Source organism: Myotis lucifugus, unplaced genomic scaffold (assembly GCF_000147115.1).
Source record: "Myotis lucifugus unplaced genomic scaffold, Myoluc2.0 scaffold_46, whole genome shotgun sequence".
NCBI classification, from domain to species: Eukaryota; Metazoa; Chordata; class Mammalia; order Chiroptera; family Vespertilionidae; genus Myotis; species Myotis lucifugus.
The window spans coordinates 2,390,990-2,412,304 of record NW_005871094.1 but is presented as its reverse complement, the minus strand read 5'-3'; the positions used below and the strand labels follow the sequence as shown (position 1 = coordinate 2,412,304).

Below are 21,315 nucleotides of genomic sequence, written 5' to 3'. Positions count from 1 at the left end.
AGTCCCTCTTCTGGAATCCTGTGTTATATACCCTGCCTTATCTCTATAGAAAGATATTCTGACTGACGCTTTACTTTTCTCTCTCTAGTCCTGTTAGCATATTAAAGACACGGACTATATTTTTCATTCCTATTTACCAAATCAAACATAATGTCAGATTCAGGATAAGCATTCAGTGAATGGCCAAGGAATGACTTTTCAAGAAACTGTCGATGAGTTCATTTCCATTGCCGGCATTGCCAGATGCTGTGTCATCCATTCCCTCATTCATTATCCAAGTCCTGCGCCTCAAGGAGTACTCAAGCCACTCGTTTCCTTTCTTTTTACCTTTTTTTAAAAAGCTTTATTGTGGAAATTTCAAACATAAAAGTAGAGAGACTGGTGTAGTGAACCCACAGATGTCCATCACCCACCATCAATAGTTATCAGCATCCTGCTATTCTTGTTTCATCTATATTCCCACCACTTTTTTTTTTTGCTAAAGTATTTAAAGCAAATTCAACAAATCATATCATTTGCCCATAAATAGTTCAGTGTGTATCTCTAAGTAAACATTTTTTCAAAGCTTAATGTATTTCTTGCTTTTATTCTAAGCATGTTCTACTTTTCTTATGCTGTCTACATGACAATTTAGCCATTATAATTGTAAGTACTGCTGCCATGTTCTTTAAAGTGTCTACTAGTCCTCCTTCATGCTCTACTTGGGGTTCTTTTTTCCCCCTCTCCCTATATATTGAAATGTGTAATTGCATTAAAATACACCTAACATAAACTGTACCATCTTAACTATTCTTAAAGTATAAAGTTCAACAATGTTACATACATTCACATTGTCATGCGCACAATCTCCAGAATTCTTTTCATTTGCAAAACTGAAATTCTTCCCTCCCCCAGCTATCCTGCTTTTAACTCTATGACTTTGGATATTCTAGATAGCTCATATTAATGGCACCAATGATTTGGAAGATGAGTACAGTCATTGTCTTTTTTTAAAATATGTTTTTATTGTTTTTAGAGAGAGAGGAAGGGAGAGGGATAGAGAGATAGAAACATCAATGATAGAGAAACATGATCGGTGGCCTCCTACATGCTCCCCCTCCCCCACTGAGGATCCAGCCTAGCATGTGCCCCTACCAACCTGGAATCGAACCAGTGATCTGGTTCATGAGTCAGTGCTCAGCCACGGAGCCACACCCCAGCCAGGCTTTGTCTTTTTGTTACTACCTTAATGCAGGTGTCGGTTTCCTTTGTTTTTTAAGGCTGAACAATATTCCATTATGTGCAGAAACCACATTTTGTTTATCCATTTATTCAGTGGGCACATGGGTTGCTTCCACCTTTTCGCTGCTGTGAGTAATGCTGCTAAGAACATGCAGGTACAAATAAATTTTTGAGACTCTGCTTTCAATTTTGGGGGGTCATTTACCCAGAATAGGAATTGCTGGATCATAAGGTAATTCTATTTTTAATGTTGAGGCACTGCCATACTGTTTTCTACAGCAGATGTACTGTTTTACATTCCTGCCAGCAGTGCACAAGGGTTCTAATTTCTCCACAGCCTTGCCAATGCTGGGTTATTTCCTGTTTTTTTGGATAGCAGCCATCTTAATGGGTGTGGAGTAGAATAAGTAATTTTTAGCTAGACTTTATTTTTTAGAGCAGTTTGATAAACACTTTTTTAAAGTGTTATACTTTTATTATTACAATTAAAAAAATAATTATTTCCTTCACATCATCTAACAAAGAAGGGATTTCTAACCTGCTCTTCCCATCGTTTTCGTCATGTCTCTACTCTTCCATTTTCTCAGATCAGAAGCTGTGGAGCCAACACTGATTCTTCTTCTCTCACCCCATATCGAATTCATTAGAAAAGCCCAACATCTATCTAGGATCCCCTCACACACACTTCTCACCCTTCTGGCCATGGCCACCACCCTGGCCCAAACTATCACCTTCTCTCCTGGCTTAGTTCACTAACCGTCCAAGAGATAAGATTGCTATTTCAGTAACCTCCCTGCTTGTCCAACCTTGTCCCTGTTTAATATATTCTTACCTCAGCCACCAGCATCATCCTTTTAAGACAAATCTAAGATGTGACACTCCTCTGCTCAAAGCCTGAGGTTCCTCCCCATTTCATGCTCAATAAAAGTTAAAGTCCTTACAATGGCCTTGAGGCCCTATGTAAACGGAGCCCACCCACGTTACACCTATGTACCTACCTGAGCTCTCATCTCTTTCCCTTCGTTCATTCTCCTTTAGCCATTGTGCCATCACTTGGTATTCCTTGAACACACTGCCATGCTCCCAGCTCAGGGCCTTTGCACTTCCTGTTCCCCTTGTCAAGAATGCTCTTTCCTCTGAAAGCTGTTTGACTCGCTTACTCCTTTGGCACATCAGCATCACAGGGAGGCCATCTCTGAACACCTTTTTAAAAATAGGAATCAACCTTTTCCCCAAGAATTCTCTGTTCCCTTCCCCAGCTTCACTCTACCCCATAAACTTTATCATTATCTAACATATTATATATTCACTTGTTTATTTTCTGCCCTGTAATTAAATAATAAGCTTCAGATAGAATTCTTGGCACATACGGCTCAATAAATACTTATTGAGTCAATTCAGTTTCTACATCTATGCATATTGTTGTGGTTGTCCCCAGATCTGCATAGCAACCTGAAAAGCAAAATGAGACAATCTGCATCTTTCCAAAGCAAGAAGACTCATGTAAATTGGACAGATGATGAAAAAAGAATCTACAGGGATAAAAGAATGGCTCAAACTGAAGAAATATTGCAATATTTCATGCCTGTCATGGAAAGCACAACAAATGTGAGAACCAATCAGATAAAACAGATATTCAAACCTCGTACCAACTTCCAAATCCAACATCAATTGTAAGTCAATACAATTTTGTCATTACTAACTATTTAATACATTCTTTTTTAAGGAAACAAAACTAATTAATTCATTATCCTAAGAAAGAAACATGGGTGGGCAAAGGCGGGGAAAAAGGAGACACCCGCAATTATGTTAACATTAAAAATTTTTATTAAAAAATAAATGAATAAATAAAGATGAAATTAGAATAGTGGCAGCTATACCACATTGGACACGGACAAAGATCCAAAGCCATATGAAAATATTGGCTATGTGAAGAAGTAAGTTAGCTGGCCTTATTTGATTGTTTATTCGCATGAAAACACTCATTAATTCAAATCTGTGACTAAAGTATGCATTAATAAAGTATGACCAGCCCTGACTGGTTTGGCTCAGTGGATAGAGCATCGGCCTGCGGACTGAAAGGTCCCAGGTTCGATTCCTGTCAAGGGCATGTACCTTGGTTGTGGGCAAATCTCCAGTAGGAGGCGTGCAGGAGGCAGCTGATTGATGTTTCTAACTCTCTATCCCTCTCCCTTCCTCTCTGTAAAAAATCAATAAAATATAAAAAATAAATAAATAAAGTATGACCATAGACTGACTTGAAGTTTCTCAGATGGGTTTAAACTTAATAATCCTAGGGGGCAACTCAAGTTACTTCAGCTTATTGATACTCAGAGAAATACTCAGATTTCTTTTAAAGATAAAAAAATAGGACCAACACTAAGGCCAAAAGGAAACCTATATAAATAAAAGTAAGACAATGACAAGCTGAAAATAAGAAACATAATACTAATATTATCAACAAATTTTGAAAAACTGCTTTCTATGTGCTAGACACAGTTCTGTGTTTACACATACATTTTACCTTCTACACATGAGGAAACTGAGGCACAAAGCAGTTACTTGTTCAAGGTCACACAGCGAGTAGGGAGCAGAATTGGAGTCAACCCAACCAGACATTCTGAGTCCTGAGTCTTTTATCACAATGCTTTGACATTTCTTCTTATAAGTGAAAAACAGAGGACCAATATACTTCATATTCAAAGCTAGCCTACAAATCAATGACAAAATTATGAATATTTCAATAGGAAAATGGGCAATTTCTATGAACCAGAAATTCACCAAGAAAAAAAAAGGACGTGGCCAATGAACATTTTTAATTGTTTAATTTCACTTAAATCCAAAGAAGGCAAATTAAAACAATAATGACATGCTGTTCATTTTTGCCTCTCATTGGAAGAATTCTTTCACTAATTGTTGGAATGTAAACTTACAGAGTTCCTTGAAGACAGTCCAACAATATAAATGAAAAATCCTTAATATTTATATTCATTTTAATAAGAAATTTTACTTTAGAAATTGATCCTAAAGACAAAAAAAAAAAAAAACTAGGTAAAGGCAACAGGATTTCTGTAGTGATGTTCATTTCAGTATTGTTTATAAGAACTAAAGAAAAAAGAAACAATTTTGAAAAATAATAATAAACTAGAAAGCACCAGTCTATCTGATTTCAACACCCTGTGGTATATAGCTACTGCAATCAAGAGAGTATAGTATGGAGGAGGAACAGACATACACTGAGTGGCCAGATTATTATGACTACCCCATAAGTACAATGAAGTGAATTAGTTATGCAAATAATAATAATAAAACCTTCAGAGTATTTGCTTAGGAAGTTTTCAGTATTCAGTATTCAGGAAGTGTCAATGAAGTACTGATGGGGTGGTCATAATAATCTGGCCAATCATAGTAATCTGGCCACTCAGTGTATATATCAATGGAACCAAACAGAGGGCCTAGAAATAGACCCATACAAATGCTTGATGAATTTTAACAAAAGTGCAAAAGCAATTCGATGAAGGAGAGATAGAATTTTCAACCAATGTTGCTAGAACAATTAGATATTCATAGGCAAAAAAAAAGAAAGAAATTTGACCTAAATTCATTTCTTATACAAAAAGTAATAATAATAATTGAAAATGGATCATGGATTTAACTGCACAACATAAATCTATAAAACTTTTGGAAAAAAATAGGAACTCTTTATACAAATTGGGCAAAAAGTTATACTTTACACCCAAAAGCATAATCCATAAAGAAAAGTAGATGTTAGACTTCATCAAAATAACAGTGTTTGCCCTTCAAAAGACACAGTTAAAAAGATAAAAACCTATAAAATAGGAGGAAATATTTGCAAACCGCTTAAAAAAGAGACTGGTATCTAGCCCGGCCAGCACGGCTCAGTGATTGAGTGGCGACCTATGTACCAGGAGGTCACAGTTCAATTCGAGGTCAGGGCACATACCCAGGTTGAGGGCTCAATCCCAAGTATGGTGTGTGCAGGAGGCAGTCAGTCAATGATTATCATTGATGTTTTTATCTCTCCCTCTCCCTTCTTCTCTGAAATCAATAAAAATATATTTTTTTAAAAAGAGACTGTTATCTAAATTAAAGAAGTCTCAAAATGTAACAGTATAAATATTTCATTCAGAAAATGAGCAAAATGGAAGAGGAATACGTTTTACCAAACAGAACATACAGATGGCACATAACCACACAAAAACATGTTCCACACCATGAACCATTAGGGAAATGCAAATTAAAACCGCAATGAGAGAGCTGCACGCTATCAGAATGGCTAAAATAAAAAAATAGGGGTAGCACTGAATGCTGAGGAGGGCACAAAGAAATTGGGTCACTCAGACATTGCTTGTGGGAATGTAAAGTGGCCCAGCCACTCTGGAAAACAGCTTTACAGTTTCTTTAAAAATACATATGTAACTATAACTACCATATGACCCAGAAATTGCTCTCCTGGGCATTTATCCCAGAGAAATGAAAACTTATATTCACACAAAAACCTGGACACGGATGTTTATAGCAGCTTAATCTGTCAGTAGCCACACACTGGGAGCAATCTGCATGTCCTCCAATGGAGGAATTATTAAGCACTCTGTGGTAATCGAGTCCATTCAGCAAGAATGGCTGATACACAGAACAACCTGGATCAATCTTGAGAGGGTGGTGCTGGGTGAAAACAGCCAGTCCCAGAGGTTACACACGGTAGGATTCTGCTTATATAACCTTCTTGAGATAAAGTTAATACAATTCAGACAACGGGTTAATGACTGCCAGGAGTTAAGGAGGAGCTGGCCAAGGAGGAAAGTGGGTATGTCTATCAAAGGGGAACAGGAGGGAATTGTTCTGGAACTCGACAATGTCAATGGCTACTAGTATATCCTGATTATATTGTACTATTGTTTTGCAAGATACTACATCTGGAGGAAACTGGGGGCAGGGTACATGGGACCTCTCTGTTTTATTTCTTCCAACTGTAGATGAGTCTGCAATCATCTCAAAACGTTTTCTGGTTTCTTGTTTCGTTTTTTTATTGATTTCAGAGAGGAAGGGAGAGGGAGAAAGAGATAGAAACATCAATGATGAGAGAGAATCATTGATCAGCTACTTTCTGCACGCCCCACACTGGGGATTGAGCCTACAACCCAGGCATGTGTCCTGACCGAAATCAAACAGTGACCTCCTGCTTCATAGGTCGACGCTCAACCACTGAGCCGTGCCAGCTGGGCTCAAAATTAATGTTTTAACTAAAACAATAGTTGAGATTTTTGTGGTAAAAAATGGGATTCTAAAGAAAGCTGAGGTACTTTAAGCAACTGCAACTTGTAATATATAAAACCTCCCTCTCTCAAGGAAAACTCCTTTTTCTTGGATGTACAGTGATCTTTTTACTGACCATAGAAAAAACTTAGAGTATGTATACTGAGCTCATTCTAATAGAATAAACAGATTTGATTTGTGGAAATTTAGAGGACATTTCCTTCCACTAGATGTATAAGGAGCTGAGGCCCAGAGTGCCCATTAATATACCAGGAAGCCTAGGGTCCGGGCAAGTCTCCAAATAAACCTAGCCTCTGGGCATTTAGAAATGCAGAATTGGAGGCATGCTGAAAAATCATGACCAGGGATACAGTGATAAAAGTCTTAAGGGAGGATGAACTCACCAAAGGAGAAAAAATAGACTTATACTATTACAAGTTCCTAGGATACGTGCTGGGCAAAAACTCACGCACTTTATTTCTTTTCTAGAGTAAATCAAGCTACTTATGTAAACTTGGGCGGCGCATCCTGGGCACCATCCAGTCATCTCCCTTTTATAGGTCAAAGGAACCTCCTGGCAAGCTCTTCAGGATGGCTCCAGTCTGTGCCCCAGAAGTCGTGTGAAAGCCTGTCACGTCTCAGAGGGCACAAGAAAAGGAAAGCATGTTCTGCAGTCAGTGCCATGAAGACTAAAGACATGAAACCTGTCAGCAGCAAATGGGAGATTCCTTCCTCAGGTTTTGAGAAGTACGTGAATATTACCAAAGGCCAGAGTCCTCACACTGGAGAATTCAACCAGCAAACCTCCATGCGGATAGCCCCCAATCCAACTCAAACTAACGATGAGCAGCCAAATAAGAATGAGGGACAACCCATCTTCCATTTGAAGTTCCAAAGGCAGAAATAATCTAGCTTTATGCTACTCTGAAGACTGTGGGTGAAAGATAACATATGCTTACCTATTAAAAAGAAAAGAGAAAGAGAAGCCCTCTCCATCCCTCTTATCACCATTTCTCTCCCTACACATGCATATGCACATACTAAACTACAAACCCTAGATACTCCATCTTCTGTAGTGAGAACATCTTTAAGAAATATAAAAGGGAATCTGGAGCCCTGGTCAGTGTGGTGCAGTGGCTAGAGCAGTGATGGCGAACCTTTTGAGCTCGGCATGTCAGCATTTTGAAAAACCCTAACTTTGGTGCCGTGTCACATATAGAAATTTTTTAATATTTGCAACCATAGTAAAACAAAGATTTATATTTTTTATATTTTATATATTTAAATGCCATTTAACAAAGAAAAATCAACCAAAATAATGAGTTCACGTGTCACCTCTGACACGCGTGTCATAGGTTCGCCATCACTGGGCTAGAGCATTGTCCCATGCACTGAAGGGTCATGGGTTCGATTCCTAGTCAAGGGCATGTACCTGAGTTGCAGTTACAGGGTGTGTGGGGCAGCAACCAATCGATGTGTCTCACATCGATGTTTCTCTCTCTCTCTCTCTCTCTCTCTCTCTCTCTCTCTCTCTCTCTCCCTCTCTCTCCTTCTCTCCTTCCCTTACTCCCTCCTTTCCATTCCCTAAAAATATGGAAAAAAATATTCTCAGGTGAGGATTAACAAACAAAAGAGAAAACAGCAGATTTTTAAATTTTCTTAGGTATTATACTAGTATTTAATTTTTGTCAAGATGGAAAAAAAAATCTCTGAATTTCTGATTTCTTCCAAAATGATTTATTTATACAACACCAAAAAAACTAAGCACTTAGGAAGGAATGACCTGTACTATCACTGACTTTAATGTCCCTACTAGGCCCTTGAATGAATCAGTCAACAAAAACATTTCCTGAATTTTTGATATATCTGTAGTGTGCTAGAAACAATTGGTGATTTTTTAAAAAGACATTTCTCCCTCCCAGTTGGTGTGGCTCAGTGTCGTGGACCTATGAATCAGGAGGTCATAGTTCAATTCCTGGTCAGGGCACATGTCCAGGTTGTGGGCTCGATCCCCAGTAGGGGGCATGAAGAAGGCAGCCAATCCATGATTCTCTCTCATCATTGATGTTTCTGTCTCACCCTCTCCACTCCTCTCTGAAATCAATAAAAATATATATTTTTTAAAAAGACATTTCTCTCCACTGCAAGATTACTGTATAATTGTACATATAAAACATACATGACTAAAATAATTCAGAATGAGATAGTGCATAGTAAAGTGCTAAGATCTGAACAATTTTAAAAATACTATATTAAAAGATGCTAATTAAAAGGAAATAAAAGGTATACAACCTGGAAAAGGACGAAGTAAAACTGTATTTATTCACAGAGAAGAAGATTGTAAATGTAGAAAATCCCTGCTGGAAGTAATAAGCAATTACGGCAAGGTTGCAAGATACAAAGTTAATATACAAAAGTCAATCATCTTAGATACCAAGCAATGAATATTGAAATTAAAAACAATACCGTTTACCTTAGCACCAAAAAAAGAAATACTTAGATGTTAATCTAATTTACTCAAGATCTATATGAGGAAACACCGTAAAACTCTAATGGAAGAAAAAAAAACCTCAAGAAATGGAAAGTTATCCCATGTACATGCATAGGAAGGCTCAATATTGTCAAGAGGTCAGAACTTCCCAATTAGATCTATAGATGCAGTGAAATCCCAATCAAAATTCTAGCAAGTTAATATTGATTGATTTGATTCTAAAATTTGTGTAGAAAGGCAAAAGATTCAGAATATCCAATGCAATGTTAAAGGGAAGAACCAAGTCAGGACTGACGTCATCCGACTATACAACTTAAAAAAGACGGACTATAAAGTTATAGTAATCAAGGCCGTATGGCCCTGGCCAGTTAGGCTCAGTGGATAGAGCATCGGACTGCGTACTCAAGGGTCCCAGGTTCGATTCTGGTCAAGGGCATGTTCCTTGGTTGCGGGCACATCCCCAGTAGGGAGTGTGCAGGAGGCAGCTGATCGATGTTTCTCTCTCATCAATGTTTCTAACTCTATCCCTCTCCTTCCTCTTTGTAAGAAAATCAAAATATTTAAAAAAACAAACAAACACAATATGGTGTTGGCAACCTTAAATTCTATGTCCAGCAGAAGAAAAAAAAGCAAAGATTGAGGCTACTGTGAAAGGAGGACTGAGTATCTGCTACGACCCCATCTGGCAGCCGTGACCCAGCTTCTGCATTGTCTTTGGCTCCCCACACATGGCAACGGTGATGCCTGGCGCAGCCTGGGGTCTGGCGTTGGCATTGATGCTACTGACAAGGGCAGAAGGGCGTTTATAAGGTGAAATGAAAGACATACACTAACTTATTGGCTGTTATCCTGAGGTCATTAAATTGGTCTCTTATAATTAGGCTTTAAAATAATGATCTGCCGCCACCACCAAAAAAAGTTGTTTCATCTTTACGGCAGAGGGGTGAGCACCCTTTCTACACATAAAAGGAGTCTGCTTCTTAACTCATTTTTCCCCCCAAAACATAAGTCTTTACTATGGTTGAATTCATTATTTTCAGAAACATGTTATAAACTCTTAATTGGCAATTTCTCTTTGAAATAAATTATAAACAAAGGAACAATGATCCCTTTGTTAATAGTTTGGCCATCTTCACTCCTCACCACCAAGCCTGGTAAGAGCCTCTGTTCTCCACATTCATAGGCAGACCATTGACCCAAACCGTGGTCCCCAGACCAGCCTCTGCTGACACCATCCCTTCTCCTGGAGGCTGTGTGGGGGGGGTTGTTCATGGCTGTGGGCCTGGGCCCGAGTCTCCCGGAGAGACACTAGGGGGGTGAGGTGTTTTTTTCAAAGAAACAACAGATGGCAAATCCAACTGGTAGAATGCTACAGTCCCGTCTCGACGGTAACCACTGTTCTGAAGATAGCTGTGTGCTGAGGATGGCAGGGCCACACCCTGGGACAGGAGCCAGGTCTCGAAGCCACGCCCTTGGAGAACGCCGGACTGATCACACTCCACTGGAGAGACATGAAATGGTAAGACAGCGACAGTCCCTCTTGATGTCTCTTATCACTGAGTCCCTATCAGTGAGGTAATAAATACCTTGGTGAGGCCCGTGTCTCTGACTCAGCTTGTCTGCGCTGACCAAGCACAGGCTCCGACAGGACGGGACTCCCTGTAACTTCTGTGAGCAGGACCCGCCCTCAGGGCTCCCGAGGAAAACTCCAGACCAGAGGAGGAGCCTCACCCAGGAGCGGGGCCATGTGAGTCCTCGACTGCAGCCTGACTCACCATTATGGGAGGGACTGGCACTCCTTCCGGCCTCCAGTGTTGTATAGGGGCAGCTGGGGCCTAGAGTAGCCAGAGCTCGTGGACTAGTCTCTGCCTGCAATTGGCCTTTTATGTTGCCCCCAATGCACAGATAATACCACTTCCTGGTGTGCAGCAGGGAACAGCACAGAGGGGGCTGTTTCCTTCAGCCAGGCCTCCCTGGCCCTGCCCACTGATGGCTGGCCTGCGTTGGAAGCCCAGCAGTCCACGGGGTTCCAAGCGGGCAGCATGGTCCTGGGTACTAACAGCCAGTGGCCCAGCGGCCAAGCGCAGTGCCCTTGAAGGCCTTCAACCGTCACAAAGGTACCTGCCCGGCTTGTGCTCTGTGGTGGTAGCCGGCCACTGGATGTTAGCCGGCCAGCATGGCTTTAAGGAGGAATAAAGAACTAGCCAAATGCTTTTCTGCCCAGGTTGAAGAATATGGCTACGTTGGTGAAAGATTAACGAGTTTACACAGCCTATAACGCCCTCAAGTCACCTGTCATAAAGGCCATCGTGGCTCATCGTCAAGGACAGACATCAGTCAAAGGTGGGTCGAAATCCCAATCCCACTGACTAATGCCGAAGGCACCTCTGAAAGAAAAGCGGAACTTTAGAGGGAAATAATGGATGGTTTGGATGAAAACACTCATCTATGGGGGATCCCAAGTCTGCTTTCCCAAGCAGATGGGGGATAGGAAGTGTGGGATCTGAATGGGGCAGGGGAGATTCTTAAAAGGTAATACACACGAATGAAACAGGCAGTAATGATGAAGGAGCCCCTGAAATCTCTGGCGGAAGCCCTGCTGCAGGCATCGGTTTACCCGCTCGCTAGAGAAGAGCAGGCAGGGGTGGCAGTTACGTCTGAGGCCACAGCGGTCAGGGTCACCTGCAGGTTCAGGTCAGATTTCCAAGCACCAGCCCTGAAAATCCACACCCCCGGTGGGACATCTGTGTTTTCTCTCTTTAAAAGTAATTTAGATTTCCCTCAACTGCTGTTACTTAATTGTATTCTTTGTTTGCTCTTATTGATGTTTGATAGAGTTTTAATTCCTAAGAGTGTTTTTAAATATAGATGATTTTAATCTAATTGCGATGCATTATTTCTGTTTCATCAGGCACCCTAGAATTAGATGACATAGTATTGTGTTTTTACTATTATTTTTAACCACCATTGACATTTCATAAAACCTGAAATTGAAAGGAGATATTTGAAGCAAAAAAAAGACCTTTAATATATATATATATATATATTATTAGAAATCTATAAAAGTAGCTTAATCTTTACCTCAATAAACTTTACCTCAATTTATCTCAATAAAGACATCCCTGGTTGAATCTGTCAGCATTTTTCTTAGTTAAATTAGAAATTCATAGATTAATGTAAGGGACTGGAAATTTACAACCATTGTTTCTTATTTTATAATTTTATGAAGTTTGTCGTTTTAGATCTGTTCATGATATCCTTTGCTTTGCAAGTCTTTTGATGTTATGCAGTTAAAACTTTTCCCTGTGAAAAATAATAAAGGGGCAGAGGTCAATTCCAGGAAGGCAGCTTGAGGCACTGTCCACCCACTGCCCAGCGAGAATACCATAGCTGGGTAAAAAAAAAAAAATTGTCCTAAGGACATACAACATATGAAGAAACATTCATTCAAGAAAATCTACTAAATCAGTGAGAGCAGAGAGAGTCTATAGCATGTGGCCAAGGACACAGGGATCACAAGCCCCCATCCATCCTTCCCCAGTCAAGGGCTGCAGTGTCTCCCCGGGAGGGGCAGCTGCTAGCAATTCTCAGCCCCTACGCTGCGCTGCAGAGGCTAAATGCCAGGCAAACACAGCCAAGAAGCCAGGGCCTCCCTCCCTCCTTCCACCCAGCCCCAAGGCAAGGGCTCTTCCCAGAGTCATTGCCACGGGCACTGGCCCTGGTCTTTGTCCCAGCGTGGTCACAGGGTGGCGGTTCCATGGAGGGAGAGGCAGCTGGAAGGCCAGAGGCTCAGCATCAGGCTCCACAAGCAGAAGTGTCGCTGGGAGGAGCAGCTCACTTTCTCCGCCCGCAGCTGCACACCAGGCTCAGGTATTTGCCCAGGAGGAGAGGCAAATACCAAGGAGGCTCCAAAAACAGAGCCCCCTGGGTAAACGGCCTTGTTTGGAACAGAGTGGAGAGGTTTATAGCTGATAGTGTTGTCAAAAGCAGTGGAGATTTTGGTTACACAACTCAGAGGAGGCTAACAGCTTGGTAAGAGCAACCGGCTTAACCAGAGGCCAGCTATGTTGCCAGAGGGAACTTGTTAGACAGAAATAGCCCCCCTACGGTTAAAAAATATATTTTTAAAATGTCCAGTTAAAAATGGCAAAGGACACACACTTAATTTGGCTCCTTCTCTAAAATCCACTGAAATAACAATCGCTTTTATTTTTTAAGAAAAAGCTGCAAGGATGAAAATAGGAGGGGAGGCTATTTTGGAAAGTAGAAAGTAAAATGGCTTTAAGCTTCTCACCGAGAACGTGAAAGCTAGATGGAGTGGAACAAAGCTTTCAAAATGATAAGGCAAGCTATTCTAGCCTAAAATTCTATACTCTCATCTAGTTTTGATAAATAGTGTTTAAAGGTAGAAAAGAATAAGCCGAGAAAAGCCTTTGATGCTGGAAATAGGTGGTCCAACAGGACAAGGCAAAGCGGTGAAGTGAGGTTCCAGGTGGCGGCTCTGTGTCAGGTGGCACGGACCCGGCCCAGCCTGGAGCAGGTGGGGAGGCACCGGGCAGCCTTTCTCAGGAAGAGATCAAAAACGATGCATACACATTTCTCAAAAAAGATCTGATGAAGATTTGAAGGTTGGGTTAGTGTAAAGTACATTGAAAACCAAACCAAAAAAAAAGTAAGGTAATTATCTCCAAGGCAGACAGAAAGTTACGCAGGAAAGAAAAAGAACTCATCGTTTTCCACATGGCTCAGCTGCTGCATATAGTATTTACATAGTCACAGTGTTGTAGACACTGAGTATTGATTTACACGAAATTATAACCAGTTTGGAAGCAGGAGGAAAAAAGGACTTATACTTGTGGAACATGGAGTCGGGGAGAAGAATGCTGAATCTTTATCTTCTACAGGTGAGAGTCAGTAGATTACACCTGAAAGGGAAAAATCAAGACGTACCAATAAAAGCATGTTATTTAGAGAATTGAGGTCTCTACCTAAGGAATCAGTTAAAATAGGCGAAAGTACTTATCTCTGAGACAAAAAAAAAAAAAGCAGAGTGTGGGATGGCTGTTTTTCATAATAAACTTCGGAGAATATTTGACTCAAACTAATATGCATTATAACTTTGAATAAATTTTTAAAATATATGTTCCTCTCTCTTCTATATTGTGTCCCTTCACTCACCAGTGATCTGTTTGCAGAGTAATAGTTTATATTAGTACCAAAATGTTAATTCTGCCTCTGGCTTGAAGACATTACCATGAAGGCTAAGATAGATATTTAGAAATGTTGCTTTTAATAATAACAGCTACGGTTACTACGTGCCCAGTCCCGTACTGTGCTCATACATTAGCTCCCATTTCCACAACAGCTGTGCACGTAGTCCTGCTTTCGTTTTCAATGTCCTTTAACCCAGAGAGATTAAATAATTTGCTAATTTCTCACAGAGCTCCCTGATGCCAGGGCCTCTATTCTTGCTTTCTATTGGGTCACATCACCTCTTTCTAGTTTTTGAGCTTAAAAGAACTTCAAAGAGGGGAAAATGTAGCAGATCAAAGAACTCATTTTGGGGGGGAGGGGCAGAGAAACCCTGAAGGATTCAGCACTATTACTAGATAATAACTAAGCTTAACCACACTTGGAATTTCCAAATGGCCATGTGAGCAAAGCAAGCAGTTTTTAAAACTCTGGCTGGGAGTCCCCATGATTTCAAACATGAAAGTCTCGTTCTCTTATTTTAAAAGAGCTGCCCCAGCTGCTCAGCATAGACCTAAACAAGCGGTGAGAATGCTGTGTGTCCAGGGAAGCCAGGCATCACAAGGCTGATTTCTGAGAAGTAGGGGCCCAGATGGCATAACTGCTGCCCAGTGCGTCCGGTGGCTTGGACCTGGCTCAGAAGTCCCTTCTAAATGATTCCTGGTTGTGCTTACCTTGCAGTTTAAATCACTCAGAGATTGGAGAGTGTGTTGGCCCGTGTCTTTCCTGGAATTGTTGTGTGATACAATCAAGACACTTATCTGGTCTTGAAGCCAGTGGGTTGGCCGGCTCCAGTTTGGGTAGAGAGCAGGACAGCACTGTTTACAGCCTTCTTTCCGAGAAGTCAGGGGCCAACAAGAGCCAGTTAAGAAACGAAAGTGAAATCAGCTGGTGACCTCAGCACGAGTGAGCCAAAGTTCAGAGAGCTGTTTACTCTGCGAGGTACCAGTGCAAATGCGGGCAGGTCGCAGCACAGCTCTGCCTGGTCTGCCTGTCCCGCACCTCGTCCCGCTCCGCTCCGGGGGCCTGACACGTCCTGTCCTGGGGCCCGGGGCCTGACACGAGCAAGCCAGCGAGAAAGAACAACCCGCACCTGAGCTCCTGCTCCTCCGGTTTAGGAGCATTTCTGTGGGCTCTGCATCGCCTTTCGGTGAGTACCTGCCCTCCCGGCACCCTCGATTGCCCAGCCTGCCTCTCCGTGCAAGATGAGTTTGTTTTCTTACCCCCGAGACCTTTCACATTCTAGCCGTGGGCATGCGAAAGTATCGGCTGTCGGTGTCTGCGACCTTCCTCCCCCCTGTCTGCTTACCCCGTGCTCTCTGCTCTCCGTCCTCCCTTCAGCATCACCCTGGGTGTCTCTGGCCTAGGACATGGTGAGGGCAATGCCAGTAGCACTGGGTAGAAACTCGGGGATGACCGCGGGCAGCAGGGGCTTGCACACAGTCTGCACTAACGCCCGTGGCTGGGGAGGTGGATTGTTCCTAGATCCTAAACATACATGCTGTGGATTAAGCTTGTCAGCCTGTGTTCCTGACTCAGAAAGGATATCATAGGGTCTAAGAGATTTTCAGTGCCTGTGTGATTGGATGCCATGGCTTCTCATTCCTTGATGGAAATGCATGTGGGGTTTTAGATCTGTTGGCGCACATCCTCAAAGGTTTTTGTTTTTTAATTTGGGCTCTTTCTCTAATAACTTTCATTATCTTCTTCACCTGTAAGATGAAAAAATTATTTGAAAAAGGAAGAAAAATGCATGCATATGTGTGACCCCTTCTTTCCTTCCAAGTACATTTTTTAGTATTTGTCCCCTGTGCCCCCTCCCTCCTGAAGTCCTGGGCCTCTGAGTCAGTTCACTTGATGGTCTCGGCTCACTCAGCAAGTGTTCCCTCTTCTCACCGTTCTTTCCAGCTTCCTCCCTGATCTGAATACTGAGTTAGCTGCTTGTTTTATTGCTTCACTTTTTTATAAATATAACATAGTTCTGGAAATAACTTTAATGCAAAAAGAACAACTGCCTATAATGCCACTATCTAGATATATCTGGTTTTTCTAAAGGTTGCATAGAGTTTCATCATCTTGATATGTCATTTCATCAAGTTTCATCATCTTGATATGTCATTTTTAATTCTGATGTTGGGCTTCCACATTGCTTTCCATATTTTGTCCAAATAATACTCTGATGAGCATTCCTGGATCGGAATCATTGATTGCATTTGTGATTGCTGCCTTAAGATAGACTTGTAAGTGGAATTACTTGGCCAAAAGATGTGACTGTTTTTAGGATTTTTAATGCATATTGCCAAATTGCTTCCAGAAAGTTTGTAAGAATTTCACCTCCACAGTCATTGTATGAGAATGCCGTTTTACTGCATCTTGGGATCAAGTGTTTTTATTGGCTGTTTTGATGAAGTACATAGGTTGTTTTCCTGGGCATATCTTTGACGACATGGCCTAAGGTATAAACCTTTTTATGTTAGTTAATGTGATACAGTGATTTCTAATAAATACATATTTGTTCTTTGTCCCCATTCCTGGCTCAGAGCTCCTAAAAACTTTTGGGATTTCTTAAGTGATCATAAGATAAAAGTGTCTTATTTATCCATAGCAAGCCCTTTAAACCACATCAGGGGGTAACTTCTGGAAAGTCCCAAGTTGCAGGAGAAAGCAAGCATGTGATTAGAGGGCTGGAGCTTTCAGCCCCACCCTGACCTCAGGGAGGTGAGCGGCTGGAGACTGAGTCTCACCAAGGGCGATGATCTGATCAGTCCTGCCTGTGTAATGAAACCTTCACCATCCCTGCAGCACTGGTTGGAGAGGTGCTGGGAGAGTGGTCTGCTACCTCCACCCCCCTGCTCACCCCCCGCCCCCATACCTTCCCTAGGTGTCTCTTCCACTGGCTGGTCCTGAGTTGTATCCTTTTATAATAAACCAGTAACCTAGTAACCTCCCAATTATAACCAGTCAGTCAGAAGCACAGGGTGACGATCTAGACCTGAGGTTAGCATCTGAAGTGGAGGGTGGTCCTTGTGGAAGCAAGCCCTTAACTGTGGGATCTGAGGCCATCTCCAGGTAGATGGTGTCAGAATTAAGTTAAATTGTAGGGCATCCAGAGAACTGCTTGGTGGAGGAACCCCTCCCCCCTCCACCCCCCCACCCCCACCACACACACACTTGGTGGAGAGGACGGAGAAGTTAACAGTGCTCTACTGTTTTGCATTCCTTCTTTTGTCAAATATCTCAAATACCCCTTCATATTTCTTGTCTACTTTTAGGGCAGGGGTCCTCAAACTTTTTAAACAGGAGTCCAGTTCAGTTCACTGTCCCTCAGACCATTGGAGGGCTGGACTATAGTTTAAAAAAAAACTATGAACAAATTCCTATGCACACAGCGGCGGCAAAAACACCCGGCGGGCCGGATAAATGTTTTCGGCGGACCGCATGTGGCCCGCGGGCCGTAGTTTGAGGACCCCTGTTTTAGGGGGTTAATGTTTCCTTGTATCTGTTCGCATGAACATTTTATATATTAGGTATACTAATCATTTCATTTTTTGTTGCAGATAGTTTTCATGCACATTTACCTGTTTCGTTTGTTTGTTAATCCTCACCAGAGGATATTTTTCCCACTGATTTTTAGAGAGCTTGGAAGGGAGGGAGAAAGAGAGAGAAGGGGAGAAAGGTAGAGAAACATGGATGTGAGAGAGACACATTGATTGGTGCCTCCTGAAGGTGCCCCAACGGGGACCGGGGATCCAACCCAAAACCCAGGCATGTGCCCTTGACCAGGAATCCAACCTGAGACCCTTCAGTGTGGGAGCCGACACTCTAACCACGGGCACCAGCCAGGGCGTGCTCATTGACTTTTTAAAATTTATGTTGTTTTGTTGTGTATTTTAAATAGTTAAATCTGCACAATTTTTCTTTGTGGTTTCAATTTGCTTTTAAGCTCAGAGCACTCTTATAAATCAAATATATACATGCTTCTATGTTTCTGTTCACTACATTTTACTATTGGATCCACGTGCAATTTATTTGGGTACTCGGAGTGAATGACATGAGGACGTAAAATAGTTTTGTTTTCAGTTAACAACTGGCTTCCGCAGTAATAAGAAACCCGTTCTTCCACTAAATTACAGTGCCGTTTCCATCCTGTGTCACGTCGTATGCATAACTTTTCAGAGGCAGTCCCCCCTCCGGAGCTGCCCGTCGGGACCTGCCATGGCGTTTTATTCGGCCCAACTTCCCCTCCAGTTGTTCTAGAAATCTACCTGGGAACCGGAGACAGGGATTGCTTCTGCGACTAGCCTGCCGCAGGCCTCCCAGTGATATAGCTTAAAGTTAATTAATAAACATGACGAATATTTTGGAAGCTGAGTCTTCAGATCCACGGAGAGTATGTTCTCATTCGCACCTGAGATCCTGCCGAGCCTGCACCTCGGCTCGCACTGCCTCAGCTCTCTCAGACCTGCCTGTGAATGATGAAACTAAAGCAGTTTAGTAACCAGCGTGCTCATTCCTTTAGTCAAAGCAAAACAGTCCATTTATTACAAAAGGATACAACTCAGGACCAGCGGCTGGAAGAGATGCCTAGGGAAAGTATGGGGGTGGGGGGGTACCACGCCACCCTCCCAGCACCTCCACGTTCACCAACCCAGCACCCCACAGCAGTGGGGCCTCCTCCTGCGGGATGCTGGCAAGAGCGAGTTGTATGGAGTTAGAGGAGGCCACGGAGACCGGCAGGGCTGGTTGGGGGGGAATCTCCTCATCGAGCTAGAGGACCGAGCCAGTGCTGAGGTGCAGGACTGTGGCTGGTGCCTGTTAGGTCTCTGTGACAGGTGTTCCCCCTAAGTGTTGACCTAGATTTGGATTTTGACAGGCCCAGCCTCCGTTGTGTGGGTCCCGATAGATGAATTAACTTTATCAGCCCACACCTAGGCCTCAGGAGACTTTGGGAGGTGACCCCCAGATCCCAGCGCTTTTGTCCATTTGGCAGCAGGAGGGAGGGGCGTTCTAACAGCGAGGTCCTGGCCAGAGAAGAAGGAACGGCCGTCCCTGCCCATCCTCGGGCATCCCTTCCTCCGGGAAGCAGAGCCGCAGTGAGCGGGGAAAAGCCACTTTCTGAGGTTCCCAAATGCTGGCCTGAGGGGTGCAGGGTGGCCCCTTAGCACCTGCTCTCTCTGAGCTATTCTGCACTTGTTCAGAAGCCATTTCACGTGCATCTGAAGCTCACAGGAAAGAGCAACATCCTCTTGTGTGGGATGGAGGTGAAGTTCATGAAAACCTTAGCCTCCCTTCCTGCCTCCTCTCAAATATCTTTGCAAAAATTAAGGTCAAGGTCTACGTTGACTATTCTTTGCCTTTGTCTCTACTTTTCTTTGACTGTTAGTTACAAAGTGCATGGACAGGCCTTGGTCTTCCCAGCAAGGCTGGTGGCAGCAGGGTCCTGAGTAACCACCGGCATTGCTCCTCGCCTCCCGCCTCAGCGTCTGTCTTGCTTCTTCCCTTTTCACCTGTGCCTGCGTTTTCAGCCCCACCCCCTGGGGGCCTATGAGTCAGAGGACACAATCCAAACCGTCCACCTTGGCCTACAAGGCCCTTGGGGATCTGGGCCCCACTCACCTGTCCAGTATCTTCTGGTCCCTTCTTCTTAGTTGGGCTGCAGCCCCCCGGTCTGCAGTCTGTTCTCTCCCAACAGCACGTTCATCACAATTGCTCTCTCCTCCCAGGAGGCTCTTCCCTTGGCCCAAGAATGGCCTTTCATACCCCCAGGCCTTCCCTGACCCCTGATCTAGACTCGCCACTTCCTCCTGCCAGTGTCTCCACTTCATCCTGTTTATGACTTCCCAAAGTTTTTCAGAAGTTATAATAATTATTATTTTTTAAATATGTGTTTGAGCCCAACTGGCTTGGCTCAGCGGTTGAGCGCTGACCTGTGAACCAGGAAGTCACAGTTCAATTCCCAGTCAGGGCACATGCCCGGGTTGTGGCCTCGATTCTCAGTGGGGAGCGTGCAGGAGGCAGCCAATCAATGATTCTCTCTCGTCATTGATGTTTCTGTCTCCCTTTCCCCTCCTGTCTGAAATTAAATGTGTGTGTGTGTGTGTGTGTGTGTGTGTGTGTGTGTGTTAATATGCGTTTGGTATTTTTCACCCCAGCTAGAGCACAAGCCCAATGAAAGCAGGCCCCTGGTTTGCCCTCGTGTTACTGGTTCCCTGGCATGTGACTCTGGAAATCATCCAAAAATGCATCGTTAATGGGGCCACCAGGTGGGATGGTGGGTGGTCAGGAGGAGAGGGCCTGGGAGCCTCCGTCATGACCGAAGCAGAGGTGGCGCAGGACCGAGGCCACGACCAGAGGCATCCCTGGCGTCTAGTGCTGTTTGTCTTCCACTCTGCTTTGGGTCCATGAACCTTAGCCTCCTGTGAACTTGACTGTGGAGTCCCACCAATAAAAACAAGTGAGGAAGGGTTCCAAGGTACAAGCATTTTCTCATTTTTTTAAGGACTTTTTTCCTCCCTCTAAAAATTTTTTTTGACCTTTGTTCCTAGCTGGATCATCTTTAGCAAAGGGCTAATAAATAACAAAGCAAGTGAACAGTTAGCAAGTTAATATTAATGGAAGCGTTGAAACAGCCTGTTGCAGCAGCCTGCTGTGTGTGAAGGTGGTGGGACCCAGGCTGCCCGCTCGATATTGCAGTCACATGGTGCTGTATTTCTGCTGGTAAAGCTGTTTTTATTTATGGGGGAGAATTAAGTCGGTCAGATGTCACAGCATTTCCTAAAGAGCCGCTTGCAGGCCTGGCCTCCCGAGGCGCACTCTGGGGAACCCAGGAGGCTGCCCCCCAAATGCCTTCAGGAAACTGCTGAGGCCCCCTTTTGAAACAAAGAGAACCTGGGCTCATACTTCACCAAAGGAAATAAGACACAAATGTCTTGCTTTTTCCCTTTTCATGTGTGGGAGCCACACCCAGACCATGAACACAAAAGTTCAGCCAGAGACAGGCAGCCTGTGGCCGAGGAGGAGGAGGAGGAGCAGGTGGAGGAGGAGGAGGAGGAGGAGGAGGAGGAGGAGGAGGAGGA

General features: G+C 43.2%; 2 protein-coding genes and 1 long non-coding RNA gene across 4 annotated transcripts in view; 2 read left to right on the top strand and 1 right to left on the bottom strand.

Annotated features, from left to right (window-relative positions):
- Positions 1-7,441, top strand: part of AGBL3 (ATP/GTP binding protein like 3) — a 65,560-nt gene extending 58,119 nt beyond the window's left edge. Inside the window, 2 exon segments of the mRNA XM_023753512.1 lie at positions 2,660-2,894; positions 6,988-7,441. Of these exon segments, the coding sequence (XP_023609280.1) occupies positions 2,660-2,894; positions 6,988-7,405 (653 nt within the window). The 3' untranslated portion in view covers positions 7,406-7,441.
- A 6,280-nt stretch (positions 7,442-13,721) lies between these two features.
- On the bottom strand, positions 13,722-15,111 carry LOC106697089. Its single transcript, XR_001348112.2, has 2 exons — positions 14,914-15,111; positions 13,722-13,914 (listed from the first exon to the last, which is right to left on the bottom strand). It is a non-coding gene; the product is annotated as an uncharacterized LOC106697089 (long non-coding RNA).
- A 48-nt stretch (positions 15,112-15,159) lies between these two features.
- Positions 15,160-21,315, top strand: part of TMEM140 (transmembrane protein 140) — an 18,677-nt gene continuing 12,521 nt past the window's right edge. For both annotated transcript variants that reach the window (XR_002829145.1, XM_006088324.3), the window contains exon 1: positions 15,160-15,389. The gene's annotated coding sequence lies outside the window, so the exon portion shown is untranslated. The remainder of the gene's footprint in view (positions 15,390-21,315) is intronic.